The sequence below is a fragment of the Lontra canadensis genome, unplaced genomic scaffold, assembly GCF_010015895.1.
Source record: "Lontra canadensis isolate GAN:19392208 unplaced genomic scaffold, GSC_riverotter_1.0 scaffold1, whole genome shotgun sequence".
Classification (NCBI taxonomy): Eukaryota; Metazoa; Chordata; class Mammalia; order Carnivora; family Mustelidae; genus Lontra; species Lontra canadensis.
Genome location: NW_022630995.1, coordinates 85,383,213 through 85,399,606, shown reverse-complemented (window position 1 = coordinate 85,399,606; position 16,394 = coordinate 85,383,213). Strand labels below are relative to the sequence as shown.

The 16,394-nt window shown below is 39.9% G+C and overlaps 1 protein-coding gene across 2 annotated transcripts; it reads left to right on the top strand.

Annotated features, from left to right (window-relative positions):
- The first annotated feature begins 4,828 nt into the window (after positions 1-4,828).
- On the top strand, positions 4,829-10,235 carry SPRY1 (sprouty RTK signaling antagonist 1). 2 transcript variants are annotated; one of them, XM_032858101.1, is made up of 2 exons: positions 4,829-5,127; positions 8,039-10,235. In XM_032858101.1, the coding sequence occupies exon 2, from the start codon at positions 8,094-8,096 to the stop codon at positions 9,051-9,053; it is 960 nt and encodes a 319-aa protein (XP_032713992.1). In that variant the 5' UTR covers positions 4,829-5,127; positions 8,039-8,093; the 3' UTR covers positions 9,054-10,235. The 2 variants fall into 2 exon arrangements, with proteins under 2 accessions (XP_032713992.1, XP_032713999.1); XM_032858108.1 differs by lacking the exon at positions 4,829-5,127 and adding an exon at positions 5,631-6,211.
- The last annotated feature ends 6,159 nt before the right edge of the window (positions 10,236-16,394 follow it).

The window sequence follows — 16,394 nt, the reverse complement described above, 5'->3', positions numbered from 1 at the left end:
TTTAATGAGGGCATTCAGACGTCAAATCAGAAGAAGAGATTGCTAATTTTGTTTTCTTGTGAAAACAAGTCAAGGCTCAGAAGGAACATTATATATGGAAGAGGAAAAAAGAGAGGACATACTCTTCAATTGGCTGGGTAAGAAATGAAGACTGTTTTTGCCAGGACAAAGATGTCTCCTTATACAACCTTACCATGTGGATTTAGTTAGTAAAATCTTTGAGATAGAGTAGTGATGCAGTTTGTCTGAATTCTTGTCTTTTGATTCTCTGTAAAGGAATATGACACTTAAGGAATAGAGGGCAATTCAGAGCCCTTCCATGTGCATCTTTCTTTCTTTCTTTCTTTCTTTCTTTCTTTCTTTCTTTCTTCTTTCTTTCTTCTTTCTTTCTTTCTTTCTTTTTCTTACAACTTGCAGAAAAATAGAATCACTTGTGACAAAGTACACAAATGATTAGTGTAGAATTATAGAGCGGACAGAAACTCTACAAATCATTCAGAGTAATTTACTCAATGTATTGTTTGATTTGCCCACTTCCAGAATTTGAAAGCAATACAGAACATTTGTGTTTCAAATAGGGCAGAAGGATGAGAATTAAGCTTATGAAAATAAAGAGAATGTTTATGGAAAATTTACAGAATGGGTTGGTCTATTTCTGTCAACTACAAAGACTGTTTACAAAAGGAAACTGAAAATAAAATGTCCTATCCTTGCCAGCTTTTCTTGGGAAGTATAGTAATATAGTGACTATTGCCCTAAAAGGAAAGTAGAGACTTAGTTTCCATTCCTGGTTCTTCATTAATTTATTAGGCACTTATAGGCTAACTTACCAACTTATGTGATTATTTTGTTTCTCAACAAGATAAAAGATTGTGCTTATTATCATTACTTCACAGAAACACTGGGAGAATTAATAGGGTATTATTTTTCAAGAGCTTGGACTACATTATGATTCTGCTACTTTGGCAAATAAAATAGATAAATGAGCAAGTTAAGCTTCTCAGTACTGCACCTTTTTTTTTTTTAAATCACTAGCGGTTGTGAGGAGTTTCCAGATTGCTTTTTCATTTTATTTTATTCTTTTTCCAAAAATCAAATCAGCAGAGGACATGACTGTTCCTGTTTTCACACAAAAGTGAACAACATGTCAGGGCTCACTCTCCATCCCACTTTATTCTTTTAGACATATCTTAATAGTGAACAGAAAATTACTTTAAGATTTTCCTATGCATATTTACGTTGTTTTTCCTTTCCAGGAAAGTTTCACGCTCCAGTTATCCATTTCTAGCTAAGGTATGCTGAAATTAAACTTAATAAAGAACAATGTCTATTTTAAGCTAAAAGTTTAGAATTTCTACAGACTCTTAGGAGTTGTAGGGAATCAAGAGGAGAAGCAGGTTTTATTAAGCATCTTCTAGATCAGGGTAGCAAGAGAATAGCTATATTTATTTGTAACCTAATATTGGAGAAAAACATGTTGATGTATTTTATTGCTAAATGATGTAAGGGGTCATTGGTCAACTTGTGCATTGTAATGTTTGATTTCTAAATAGAACATGACCCATAATGATGGTGTTATAGATAAAATTTCATGCACTTATTATTGTAATTCAGAAATACTTAATCGCATGCAGATTGTAATTTAATATATCTGTGGTTGAAATAGTTTGAAGCTTATTTGTAACAGAAATCTTTCAACAATATTTTTGTAGGATTTACGGAAGTGTAGAGTGTTCAGTGCTCCCTCTCCTGGTTTTATCATATTGGTGAACTGACCTCTCATCCTAAAATTATGGTTAAAGCTGAGAAGACAATTTTAAAGAACCAAGTAGGATGCTCTGAAGTGATATTCTAGTTCTGATTTGACTATTCCAAATCTATTCAAAATGGTCAAGAAACCTATCCATCATTGGTTAAAGGTCATTACATCCCAAAATATGAGATCTAAGAAAAGACAGAAAATATGTACAATAAAAATGATTTTACTTGTTTAAACAGCCTATTTTAATACAATTTATATTGAGTGGATATGTAGCTTTTTGGCTTTGTTCTTGTTCTATTTTATTTTCTAGTGATGCTTTCTTCTTGTTGCTGATCTTAGCAATACCTTGCTTCCAAAGAGGTTAATTCCAAATACAGCTTTAATTTTTTAAAGTGCTCAAACATTTGAAAGTCTGAGAAAAACCAGTTTCAACAGAATCCTTGTTATAGTAAAGAAGGAGCTTAAGAATTGAAAATTTCCATACCCAAATTTATACATGATTTAGATTCTGGAGTTTTGTTTTGTTTCCTTTAGTCTGTCAAAGACTTTAAACTAATTCTGATATCTAGTACCTGGGAAAAAAACAAAAACAAAAACAACAACAAAAAAAACTTCCTCTCCACTTAGTATATATTTTTGGTGTTTACGTATCTTTTAAAAGTCTCTGTGGAACCATAAATTTCATATATAGTTATCCTCACTGCAACATGAAGTACACAATTCTGAAAATAAATGTCTAAAATCCCATAGTTTGTGAGAAAATAAAAAGCGAGCTTCCCACTGATTAAAATACTCTTTTCCCCCCAGTAACACAACATAGATCATTAAGAAATAAAAAATTTCTTGTTAAGTTATTTCTATTTTAGTTGATTTCCATTTAGTTGATTTTTAAAAATAAATGTTTGTTGTGGTTTTTTTTCCCAAATTATACAAATTGCAAAATTGAAGAAAGTTGGGATTTTTAAATTTGATTTTTAGGAAATTATATCACAAGCACTTATTATAAAATCTACAGCAGGAAATTTCACCTTGATGAGGTAATGTTATATACGCTTGCAGTAAGGAGTGCCACCTTTTGAACTTTCAGATTTTACGTCTTCTGAATTTTCCTATAAAAAGGAACTGTAATGTCATATTATCATCTTTTTTTGTTTAAATATACACTTCCTCTCTAGCTGATCAGAAGTGATGGCTTGGTATACGACTTTTTTATCTTCTTTTATTCTTCAATATTATTTTCTAATTCGACCTTAAAGGTTGTGTCCACTAATCCTTTAACTGAGACTGATGATTAAATTTAAAGGATCCTTCTATGACAAACTACATTTGCAGGATTTTTAGAGGCAATCTCAAATTTTTAGAGGATGTTTATCACACTAGTGTACCAGTGCAACATTGTCAAGTAGGTACACATACAAGAAAGAGGAAACGACTGCTGGAAAAATCCTGTTCCAGGTTTTCGGGCAGCCCGTGTGATTGACATATGATATCACTGGAGGCGTGTCCTGGAGTGGAGGTGGAGGTGGAGGCGAGCTGCTGAAATTCTGCGGAGCTGGAGTGGGATTGCTCTGTAAAGCACGCAGTGGTTTGCAGAGTGATAGCAGCAGACAGAGCTCCTTACCCTGGATAAGGAACAGCTACAGTCGCTGTAAATGTGCCTGAAAAGCAATTTCCAATCTTTGCGTTAGGTAAGAACTGTTTCCTTCCTTTCATTCCGCAGATATTTAAGGAAAGATTAGGTGAGAAAATGCTGGCTGTTGCAAGAAACTGAACATTTCTTTGAACTCGCTTTAGATCTAAGATTACTGGTTGCATTGCAAATTACCGGTAGCATTCTCACTGCTAAAACTACTGCTCTTAAAATAAATGCTACTGCTAAGAGAAAAAAAGCAAGGTCCCTTTCGTTTTTTGTTTTTTGGGGTTCTTTTTTTTTTTTTTTTTAAATTTTACTTATCCGAATGGTAAGAAATTTAAAGTCTGAAACGTTCGGTTGTGTGGAAAACAGGGTCATTTTTGCCTAAGAGACGTTGGTACTCGGTGTGTGGACCAAATACACGTTTGTTTAGGCATTGTTGGTGACCGAGTCCGGGCGAAGCAATTGTTGAAAACCTGAATTTCCCGTCTCTGTGTATTGATTTCCAATGCGCAGAGGCGTTGCTTGAACGTTGTTTGAACTCCTAGGCATTCCAAGGGGCAAAAGCACTTCAGCAAAACGTGCAAGACTGCATGTTACTTTGGTTCGCTGCTGACACGCCGACTGTGCGCCGGCCTGTCAATCACGGAGCAGCAACAGCCAGCACATGGCAGCGGGCTGCGGGCGAGCTGGCGGAGAGCCCACCCTGCTCCACTCTCCCGAGTGCCTGGGCGGCTGAGCGCGCTACGCGTCCGAGTGCCTGGAAAGAAGGGGAAATTAATGTTTCGTTTGTTTTATTTTCCAATCGCTAATCCTCTGTGGCAGGCATTTCGGCCGTGGAACAGAAGGGTCGGACGACTGGGAGCGAGCACTGCCCGGGAGAGGCTGCCCTGCCAGGACCAGAGTTCCGGGGGACGCTGTGCCCCCACTTGCCCAGCGTGCAGGATCAGGAAAGTGCCTCGACCTGCGCGGGGGCCAAGAGACGACGCCCCGCCTCTTCCCTTGAGAAGAATCCCCCAACCTCGCTCCCTTCACCGCTACCCCTAAAAAATTGGGTTAAAAAAAAAATCCCACTCACCCCCACCCCTGGGGGAGCGGCAGCCTCTGCCTCGCAAGCTTGCGCCCCCAGGCCCCGCCGGGGCCCGTACGATTCCGTGACCCGCCCGCAGACACCGGTTCGAACCCCGTCCCGGGCGCCGCGGAATCTCGAACGTCCGTGACGTGGATTTTCACTCGTCAGGGGGGTGCCACTCCTTCCTTTCCCGCGAGGACCGTTCGGAACCCGAGGAGGACTTTCGCAGAGCACAGCGTGCCAGTCGGGGACCCGTCACGCACTCTTCTCTCTGCTGTTCCCGGCTCGCTTTTCTGAGAGACTCGAGCACCCTCCCGAAGGGATTTTTTTTTTTCTCCCCCTGGTTCGTGGAAGGGGGCTGCAGGAGAAAAGCCCCAGACGTGGATGTTACTGAGCTGCGCGGCGAACGCGAGTCGTGAGAGGTCTGCTGCACTGGGCCGCGCCGAGCCTCCGGAGAATTGTCTTCTGCAGCCGGAAGGGGGCCGCGGGGAGCGCTCCTGCCCAGTGGGGGCGGGGGAGGCCGCGGGCCGACACGCCGCAGCAGGGGCAATGCCTACTCGTCCTCCCTGCCGCGCTTGATGCGGCTTGTGCACGCTGCGGCTCGCACCGGGACCTGGGCCGGGTTGCACGGCTTGGCCCCGATCCACCGCTTCGGCCTAGGTGAGTGTCGGACGTTCGCTCTTGGCCGGCCCGTGGGGGTGGGGGAGGCGCGGACCTGCTGGCTCCGCGCGGCAGGTGCGGGCTCCCGGGTTCGGTGAGGGGGGAGGGGAAGTGGAGGGGCTACCCCCGCGCGCGGCGCCGCCTCTCTCCCCCGCCGCTCGGGGCTGGGTAACCTGGTGGGCGACCTTTCGCTGCTGTGTCGGGCGAAGAGGTAGGGTCTCCAATCCCCAGTTTCCCGGGGTGGTGGCGCAGTGGCCGGGGCTGCCCTCTTGAAGGAACCCTCCACGCGAAAGATGGACTCAAGGAGGCTTTTGGGAGTGTTCCTCGGAGTTCTCTGAGGAACTTATTGACTTGTGCCAACGGCAGGCTTTCTGTGGAGTTTTCCTCAGACGGGGGACCGGGAAAGGCCATGTGTGCGTGCGCGCGCGCTTGCGTGTTTGTGTGTGTGTGTGTGTGTGTGTGTGTGTGTGTGTGTCTGTGTGTCTGTGTGCGTGCGCGCGCGCGCGCGTGTCTAGGGAGGCAAACCTCGGAATTCGCGGGTAAGCCCCTCGACAGAATTAGTCCGTGCCAAAGCGAGCTTCAACTTTATTCTTGTTTGGAGAGCGGCGGAGCGGCGACGGGAGGGGAGAGGGCGCTGCCACTTTAAAAATGGGAAGTCCGCCCTCCTGAGGTAATGGTAACCTCAGCCTCCTCCCCTCCTCCTGCCTGAAGAGAGGGAGAGAGAGAAAACTTGTTTTCATTCATAACTTTTTCCTTTTCCTTCCTCTCCGTCAACTATTTATTCACGGCTTCTCTCAGCTCGGATTGCAGAGGGCGCAGCTCCACCGTCGTAACGTACAGTGTGGCGACGCTTCTCCGCTGCCCCTGATCCCGGCTCATTTCTGCCCGGCTCTTTAGGAACCCGGCTTTGCCTTTAAAGTAGAGAGAGATATTTATTGATAATTATCCATGCTGCGGGCTTGCTTTTGGCGCCTGCGTTAGCTCGGAAGGCTCTTCACGATCTAAGAGAAATCTTGGCGAGATACGCGAAAATGGGTTGGAAATCCACGGTGATCCTTAAGATGTGATGGGATTGTCCGAAAAGGTATTGGACTTGGGTTCCTGTTTCCGTGGGGGAAGACAGGTTGCCGAGAGCGCGCGAGGGTCTCTGGGGATGGATCGAGGACTGTCAGTGCTGGGAAGGGGTCTTTGCTTCAGATCGGAGGCGGCTGATTTTCTTTTTATCTGGTTCTCTAATTCCCCTGCCAGAGTGAGCTCTGTTACAACTATCGTTTAAAACGCAGATGAAAGGTGTGCCTGGTGTTAGTACTCCACTCGTCATATCCTCCACGGCTTTTCTGAACAGTGGGATCTGACTCCGTACTTTCGGAGCCTCTGCTTGTAAAGCCCTGGGTTAAAAGTTCTCCGCAAGGAGGAATGATAATTGTGTGTGCAGAGTAACGATGGAATATTTTAACAGTCCTTAAGGATCCAGCACATCATGAATGTGTTTCTCCTCCTGTACAGAGAAAGTAGAGTGAAGTAGAAACTTGGGAGATCTTAGTTGGGAGAATAAGGGAAGGGAATTCCAAGAAGTTAACATATAAGGCATAGTCTATAGACTATGGTTAAGTCTATAGACATCGGTTAAGAGATGAAATGGATTTCTGCCTTATTGCCTAAGCTGGTGTTTTTGGCTCAAGGGTGATGTTGAGAATGGACAATTTTTCCTTTTCATTCTTGAACTGGAATGGATCTATGTGGACTTTAGGAGGAATCTGTGTGAGAAATACTCTGCTTTACTATGATTGAAAATGGAAATGTTTTTTTGTTTGGTAGCTTGTGTGTGTATGAAGAGTGCATTATAAATTAGAAATAACTTACTCTTGGTATGGAAATACATAAAATGCTTATTTTAATCAGGATTTTACTGTACTTATTTTATTACAAGAAGCAGATTGATTCGGATTTGGCAGTGCTTTTGAAAATCAAGATCTGTCATGTAAATACAGATTTTTAAATTAGAGGAAATGTAGGTAATTAAAATGGCCAGGATTTCTCCATACTGCTTTAAAGGCCTAATACTTAACTTGTTCATGAAAGTTACCTTGTTATGTGAGTGAGCCCTTAATTTAAACTTTAAAAAAATCCTTTCATGATTTCAAATGTGAATGCTTTTTAACATCACAGCATTGTACATTGGTTTTGTGTGTTTGCTTTAGGGCTATAAAACACCAAGAACTGTTATATTCATCTATATTCACTTTTACATCTTGTAGATAAGTAATGAGCAAGCTTTCAAATCCTGGTTTCTGTGGAAAATGCCCTCTTATGTTGAGATTCCATTTTAGTTTGAAGTCTGTTGGATTTTTTTTTTTTTAATGCACAAAGGACACCTTGACTAAAATTTCCTCATTATTAATCTAATGCTTGTAACAGCAAACAAATAACAGAAAGGCAGGAGGACCAAAATCATTCTTAACTTTTTAAAAAGTGGGTATTTTCCTTTATCGAAAACACCAGTGAACTGAAACTGAGCTTTCTCTAGATGAGAGCTATTCCAGTGCTTATACTCAATATTCTCTACAAGGGCATACTCCATTTTAATTATTTGTTAGATTCACAAACAGGAAGGCACTACTTCTTGATTCTGCTTTTTGGAAGTTGAAAAAACTTTTAACTTTTATTATGTGGGGTCTCTTGCTTGCATTCTTCTTCTATGATGTGGTCCTTTGCCTCTTGGATTTGGACTTTGGCCAGGACCCCAGCATCATTGTAATCCGCTGATGAAGGAGATCATTACCAAGTGGTTTAGGCAATTTGTGACTTGACAGGGTCCCCCCCCCACCCCCCAGAAATGCTTCCTGTCATTTATTTTCTCTCTCTTTCTCTGTTTTTGTTTTTTTTTTTTTCATCTTTGATTTCCTTTTAGGATTTCAGATGCATGCGAGGTTTCCACTGATTGCCAGAATTCGAGATCACTACACATGGATCCCCAAAATCAACATGGCAGTGGCAGTTCATTAGTTGTGATCCAGCAGCCTACATTGGATAGCCGTCAGAGGTTAGACTATGAGAGAGAAATTCAACCTGCTGCTATTTTGTCTTTAGACCAGATCAAGGCCATCAGAGGTAGTAACGAATACACAGAAGGGCCATCTGTGGTGAAAAGACCTGCTCCACGAACAGCACCAAGACAAGAAAAACATGAAAGGACTCATGAAATCATACCAATTAATGTGAATAACAACTATGAGCATAGACCTACAAGCCACCTGGGACATGCAGGACTCTCAAATAATGCCAGAGGCCCCATTTTGAGCAGATCGACCAGCACTGGAAGTGCAGCCAGTTCTGGAAGCAACAGTAGTGCCTCTTCCGAGCAGGGACTATTAGGAAGGTCACCGCCAACCAGACCAGTCCCTGGGAATAGGTCTGAAAGGGTAATCCGGACCCAGCCCAAGCAACTGGTTGTGGATGACTTGAAGGGTTCTTTGAAAGAGGACCTGACACAGCACAAGTTTATTTGTGAACAGTGTGGGAAGTGCAAGTGTGGAGAATGCACAGCTCCCAGGACCCTGCCATCCTGTTTGGCCTGCAATCGTCAGTGCCTTTGCTCTGCTGAGAGCATGGTGGAATATGGAACCTGCATGTGCTTAGTCAAGGGCATCTTCTACCACTGCTCCAATGATGATGAAGGGGATTCTTACTCGGATAATCCTTGCTCCTGTTCACAGTCACACTGCTGCTCTAGGTACCTGTGTATGGGAACCATGTCTCTATTTTTACCTTGCTTACTCTGTTATCCTCCTGCTAAAGGATGCCTGAAGCTATGCAGGGGGTGTTATGACTGGATCCATCGCCCAGGATGCAGATGTAAGAACTCCAACACTGTCTATTGTAAGCTGGAGAGCTGTCCCTCCAGGAGTCAGGGTAAACCATCATGATTTTTGGAAGTGGGTTGGACCTCCTGAACTTCTAGCTTTCAAGCTGTGGCTGTTAAAAAGATTCTATTAGATACTGGTTTTATTTTCTTTACAATTTTCCTGCCTTTCTTCCCCTGTTCCCAAGGTTTGACTCATGGATCTTACTCTTCTCAAATGGATGATCTTCAGTAAGAGTGGACTGTGAAACTGCACCTGGTTCCCACTTACAACAAGAGCCACTGCCATCCACTGAAGAGGGTATTGAGAGCTAGTGGGCTTTTGTGTAGCCTTTTTGTTCTACAGGCAACTTGTCAAAGTTGTTGTATACATGAACATACCCACACACATACCCAGTCAATCTACAATGATTTAGAGCTGGTTTTGATTGGGTACTCTGGGAGCAGGGAAATTGGTTTTTAAAGAAGCAACATTTTATTGCTTAAATAAGCTATATATTAAGTCTATCTCCGGTTAGGGCTGTCTTCATAGCATTGGACCCTTAGAAGCATGGGGGATATATTTTTGTTATAACATAAAAATTTTCCTTTAACCACTGCCCTCAAAATTTTCTCCCCTCCGTTTTTTATTCTGGAGATGCCAGGTATTTTTCTTTTCCTATGTAATTTTAGATTTGCTTTACAATGTAAATCTTCACATTGGAGATATAGTGGTTGTATGTTGCTCATCTTTATTCTGGCTTTCATATCTGTGAAGGACTCACCTGCTTTCCTTCCACACCCATTTTTTACCAAATTTCTCATCATTGAGGGCACTTGGGTAACTAAAGTTGATATTTATAGCTGATTGACCTATAGGTGTCACAGAACTATGCTGCCTAAAGTGATCTTGGCCCCTTAATGGTCCTTTTGGCCCCTTGTTTAGTTAACAGCTGAGTAATTCTAATTTTTTCTGTGTTTTCATTGCCTTAACCACAGATTGTGGTGCTTTTTGTATATTTTATGTATAAATCACAAAGTTGAATTCTGACTATTTTTAAGACAAAAGTCTGTTAAACTTTTTTATTGTAAAGAATATTTATTACGCGAATCTCTATTATTTTATGATATTTATTGCAAAAGACTGTTGAAATGTACTCATGTCTGAATATAACAAAATATCAATACATAACGGAAAATAAGGTGACACGAAGAAAGTACATATGTTAACTATAATGCAGAAAATATATTAATTAATGAAACTGTCTCTTGATTTCTTCATTTATTAGCCTATACTGTTATGGTGATTTTTGTCATTTGCTTTGACTCTTTCTTCATATGCACCCATTTTATTGCTTTAACATACGGAATCTAGGCATAGGTGAGCTCAAATTTTGAACTAGATGTTTCCTGGAAAAGGCAATCAAAATTTTGTGATCCAAATTCTGTTTCAACAAATGCCCAAGTGAATCACTTTTATAAAGTGAACTTTTTTTGCAATTAATATTAACAGTCGCTCCATACTTTGGCTATTTTGTAAGCAAGATGTTTTGTGTATATCATAATTTCTCGGAATGGAACATGTCTGTAATTTAAAAAATGTTTATTTTAACTCTCTCGGGTTAATCAAAAATGAATCTTCATCAGTAAAACTTAAAGAACTTAGTTCTCTAGGCATGCTAGGAGTCTCTGGCACTGTCACTTTAATAAAACATTCTAGATGTTAGAGAGCACCAAGGGAATAATTCACATTATCAAAGAGATGTTTTAAAAACATTCCCGCCCCTAACTTTTCCTTTTTTTAAGTCTTTAATGTGGCCCGATCAAACTACATATTGTCACGTTCTGTGGAATAAGAAATCTGAGGGCCTGAAACTTTATATATAATATTTTTATTCTTTAGTCTGCTGAAACCACTCAGGTAGAATCTTTGGGTCTGATAGAATTTTGTTTATGTGAATCTTGAGACTCAGTTTTACCAACTCCCCATTCCTAAGTGGTATGTCAAACCTGAATAATTCTGTGCTTTTCGGAATAAGATGCTGACATAGTTTGGACCTTTGATTTAGACTACTAAAACTCTTACCCAGCTTTTTTGTTTTGGTCATTGTCTTCTGGATGATTTGGCTGCTAATTTTAGGAGTACGTGTTATTTTGTAAATAAGCCTCGATTTTGTTTTAATTGGACAAGGCATAAGTGATAGAGATTTGTTTTAATGCTTTCTCTCAAACCACTAAACCTACTAGTTGGCATTGTAACATTTGATGTAATCAAAAATTTTCTATGGTGCTTTGAAAGCCAGAAGCATTTTAGAAATGAATATTTGTATTGGAGCCTACTTCATAATCTATAGTATTTCAAAATGTGAAGTTATTTTCTCTCATACTCATTATGTAATGTTATCACTGGTCCCTTAAAATTGGGTTTCTGGTTGAGATTGGCCCCTTAACGAAGTATATAAACACAGACTCTCTCAAAATACCGTGTAATTTTTTTCTGTTTTTATTCAGACTCTCGGTATAATTAGGATCTGGTGTAAGAGCTGTCTGTAGCCTTAATAACCAGACTAAGAAGCTGTAGCTTTTATTGCAAGAAATTTATAACTTTTATGAGAATGAGGTACGTTGTGGAGTTTTAACTTCTGGCTAAATGCAGAATACATTAAAATTGCAATATTAAGATGGTGGTCTGCTGCTACTAGGGCTTTATATGCATTCTTGCTTAATGTTAGGCCCCTATTTGGAAGTAGCAATAAGTAGAAGTTCAGACTTCTGACAAGCTTGTCAGGTGGCAAAGCATAAACCAATCCTTTGATTCGAAATGTCCTCCTTTGTGATGGTTTAAACCTAGAAGGAAAAAGTATTAGGGTGTGTCCCCATAAGTGCTTATGAGTCCAAGACTTTTGTACCTAATATTGATCATCATTTTATAGTGCTAAGGCTTCGAAAGCAACCAGCGAAGCTGAAATTTACAGTGCCCACTAGCATTTATTTGATACGTATAAATGAAAAATAACATACCAAATAGATGGAATAGGCTTCTTTCCCTTATTCCATGATTTTGTCCCTATTCCTCAATTACTACCGCTTGACAGAATGACTATTTTTGTCAAGTAGTTCCTTTCCAGCATATTTTGACTGCCAATTTTTTTCATTTCAGAGAAGTTTTATTTAGATAATTTAATTATAAATAAAACCAATATGGGATTTCTATAATTGAGTAGTTTCCTGTCAACAGAGCTTATAAAATATAACCCAGCAGGAAAATGAAATGCAAAAAAGTAGATATGCTGCTTTTTGTGAAGGCCTAAGGTGAAACCTTATAGTCTAATAATTATTATATGGTTTCCAAAATCCAAACCATAGAACATTCCGGTTATTACTAACAAAAGTGAAAAGTAAGAAACATTTTCTTTAAAATGAAAGGAAGTGAATTAAAACTAGTCTTGTTTTTACCCTAAAATTGATACTGGAACCAAATTCAGAGGATTCATTTCCAGAAGATTGATTTAATTGTTGAAATTGTCTCCTTTTCCTGAATCCCCCCATGCTGTTTTTAAATAATGTATTTCATGACATGTTTTGTATACAGCTCTTTAGCTGAAAAAGTATAGTCTCTTTTTGAAGCACTGAAATATTGAAACAAAAAGAGGGTCAAGATAGTTTCTTAAAACCTATCCCACCTCCCACTGTATTTTATATATTTGTTTTAATTGCAAGAGAGAGTTTCATGTTTTTAAACATCTTGAAAACAAAACATTAAATCCTCCTTTGGCCAGTTGGCAGTTGGAGGACTTTTTTTTCCCCTATTATTTCACTGATTGCATATAATAAAAACAGCCATGTACTTAATTGACAAGTTACTGATTTTTCTAATGTTCTCTCAGACTATTACCAAGTCATTTTCCTATATTTATTGAACATCTGTGTGTATTATTCTATATGCAGAAGAATTCTAGAGCTAGAAATGGGTTTTGTATCTTGCATCATGCTTCTCAACCATGTATAAAAACAAATAGGTCACTAGTTAAAAATTCAGAAGTCTCTTATAGTTCAGACCTCTTATATCAGAAAAATCTTTAGGGGAGGAGCTTTGTATTCTGTATTTTTATCTTTAAAAAGCTTCTTGGGTTATTTTATCAGACGATTTGGGAACTGCTTTTTTAGCTCGAAGTCTTCATTTTGAGGATGTAGAAACGCAGGCCTAGTTTGGTAGATAAACTGTTCATGATAACTAGGATACAGCCAGGACTTCCTTCATCTGACACAGGATTTTCTTCATTTCTTAGCTGCAAGCTGGTACCTTAATGCTGCCCATTAGCTTTTACCGTTCCATACTGTACCAGGACATTTTTACTTCATAATTAATGCATTTGACTATAATTTAGGAAGTGGAGGTAGTTTTTTTTTGCAAATACTATTTGCCCTTAGCTATCAGGGTTAAGTAGCAAATGACTTCATTGCCATGGTTATTTTTTTATCTTAATATTACAGTTAACAACTTCACTGGAAAACTGAGCCTGTGTGCTTCCTCTGGCCAGGTTTATGTGGTAATAATATAACAAATTGATTTAATCAGTTTGTTAAAAAGTAATACTAAGTTGGCATCTAGATTTAAGAATTTAGGTGATGTTACTTCTTACCATTGTTTTCGTTGCATTAAGACTGTAGTGATTAAAAAGCAAATTTAAATGTTCTATTATGCACTGTTAAAAAGGTTGGTATTAGACGGTCGAATCCTACTAGATATGGTAATAACTCTAACTGCAAAAACTGTCAGAGAACCTAGAGCTGTTTTGAATTGGGCATATTTGGAAAAATGTACTAGAAGTTTCTATCATTCACTTGTAGGCCAAGAGTTTGTTTTGATAAACATAGAATCATAATTTTAGTGCTAGAAGGAAACTTAGAGATCATCTAATCCATCTTTGGAGATGAGAAGTCAGGTTCAGAGGTTAGTTACCTAAAGTCATGATCTAGTTGCCAAAAACAAAAACTTTCTTAAAACTACTTGCTATATGTGAACATGTGGTGGTAAATTATTGAAAGGAAAGGAAGGTTGATTGGAAGGGGGATTTGAACAAAAGTTCCAGGTTAATTTATAAATTATAAAATTGAGCAAATTTGTTAAAGCACAACGGATGGATGTCAGTCCAAAGCAGAGAAATAAATGCCATAAGAAGGGAGTCAGACAAAACTAGCTGAATAAATTTGATGTAAGGAAACAAAGTGTGTGTTTGAGAAAACTGACTTCAGTTTGGCTAGCTAACAGTGAGTGGTTCTCAACTTTAGTTATACTTTAAAGTCATCGGAGAGTAAAAACAACAAACAAAACCTGTGCTTAGATCCCATCTCAGCCATTTCAATCAGAATCTCTGGGGGGAGGGCTTTGGCTTTTGTTTTTCTTACAAGCACTGAGATGATTATAAGGCACAGCCACAGTGCAGCACCTCTGAATTCGATTATAGGTATGTGGGGAGTTGTGGGAGATTAAAATGGCACGTATTAAGATAAGGAGGCCAGCCTTGAAAAAGAAAGCCAAAAGTATTAAGAGTCAGAAGTGGCTTGAAGGTTAATAGGAATGGAAAGAAGGAGTCAATGGGAGTAAGTATTACAAATGTTAAATTCATAGGACTTTGCAGTTATTCATATGTGGGTTTGAGATAGAGGAAAGAAATGAAAATGATTCGGAAGGTTTGGAGCAAGGTGAATATGCAAATGGTAGTTCTGTTAAAAGAAATGGTGGAATTAGTTTAGGAGGTACTTGGGGTGGGAAAAGTTCTATTGGGATAAACTTAAAGTGTGAGTGAGTTGCCAGCAGGTCATTGAAAAAAACCATCTAAGGTTTAAGAGGTGGTGATGGCTGTCATCCACATGGGGGTGATAGGGAATCTGTAGCATAGATTCTCAGAGGAAAGAATGGCTAGGGACATACCTATATTTAGGGGACAGAGGGAGAATGCAGAGCCAACAGATAAGAGGGTTGGTCAAAGAAGTATAGGCCCCAAGAGACTGGTGTGTTTTAGAATCTAAACACTTTCAAGATGGAAATTATTAATTAGATGTCAAAAGCTGTGGAGACTCAACTAAATTTGGTGAGTGGTATTTGCATGAAATTGTAATCACTGGATTGCAAGGGATTAGGAAATGAATAGGTGGTAAGTACATGTAGGTAACAGCTCCAAGTCTATTCATTCTAGAAATTCTGAGATGATAAGAAAGTAACTGGAGGCAGGTAACAGCTGAGGAGGATTTTTGGAATAATAAACCTGAGCCTTTTCGTAGGAAGAGAGCAAGGGTATTTGAGAAAGAGTGATGGGCAGAGAAATAGCTGAAGGAATAGAATTCCGGAAGAGGGAGGAGGATCTAGAAGAGAAGGCACAAAGGAGTGCTTTAATCCTGGCAAGAATTGCTCTGCTCCCAGAGGAAAGAATAAAAGAAGAGAAGGAAGAAAAAGATAGAGTGGAATTTTAAGAGGGAGAACAAGGAAGTTGTAGAAACCTTAATTTTGATTACAAGAGGGTGGTTGGAGCGCCTGGGTGGCTCCATCAGTTAAGCAATCTGCCTTGGGCTCAAGTCATGATCCCAGGTTCCTCCGGATCTAGTCTCTCATCAGGCTCCTTGCTCAGCGGGGAGCCTGCTTCTTCATCTCTCTCTGCTACTTCCCCAACTAGTGCATGCCCTCTCTCTCTCAACTAAATAAATAAAATTTTTTAAAAAGGGGGAGGGGATGATCTTCTATTAATAGGTGAGACCCATCCAGCACTGGAATTGGTTCTCAAGGGCAGAGGTCTAGAGTGGCTAGATGGGGGGATGCTAGTGCATACTCAGCGAGAACTGATGAGATGAAGAGCAGTGCTCAGAGCTCAGCTCCAGTTGAACAGAGAATGTTTTGCAGACCTCTAAGCATTTTCAGATGTTATCTAGACATTGCTTATAGCTGGTTAAAGGGGCAGTTAAGGCAGAGAATAAGGAGCCAATAAGAAATGGTGAATTTGAAGGAGGTCAGGAATTTGAAGATAGTAGTCTCTATGCTGAAATGACTGACCAGAGTAATTGGATGAAGTTTCCCATGAGGATGAAACACAGGTTTACACAGAGTGCCTACATGAGAAAGGTAGACAGCTGAGGACAGAGGTGAATTTTTAAGCCAAGATCTTAGAAGGTGGGCTGTTTTTAAATGCTAAAGAAAACTGGGATTTCTCCATGCTGTTGAGTAACTGAGGTAGAGAGGAGATTTTTGGAGCCAAAGTGGAAGAGAAGAAAACAGCCAATGCATTAAAAGAGTTGCTAATTTAGGTATTAAGATGCCAGAGGTAGAGATGGAGAGGAAAATGTAGAGGCTGGTGTTTATGTTAGGAAAGGATGCTTTCAGACAGTTTAACTTGCTTTTAAAGTAATGGATTATAAATTAAGTAATTAGGAT

Bases quoted from the DNA above. Each gene is read 5' to 3' on its own strand.
- SPRY1 (XM_032858101.1), top strand. From the start codon at position 8,094: ATGGATCCCCAAAATCAACATGGCAGTGGCAGTTCATTAGTTGTGATC.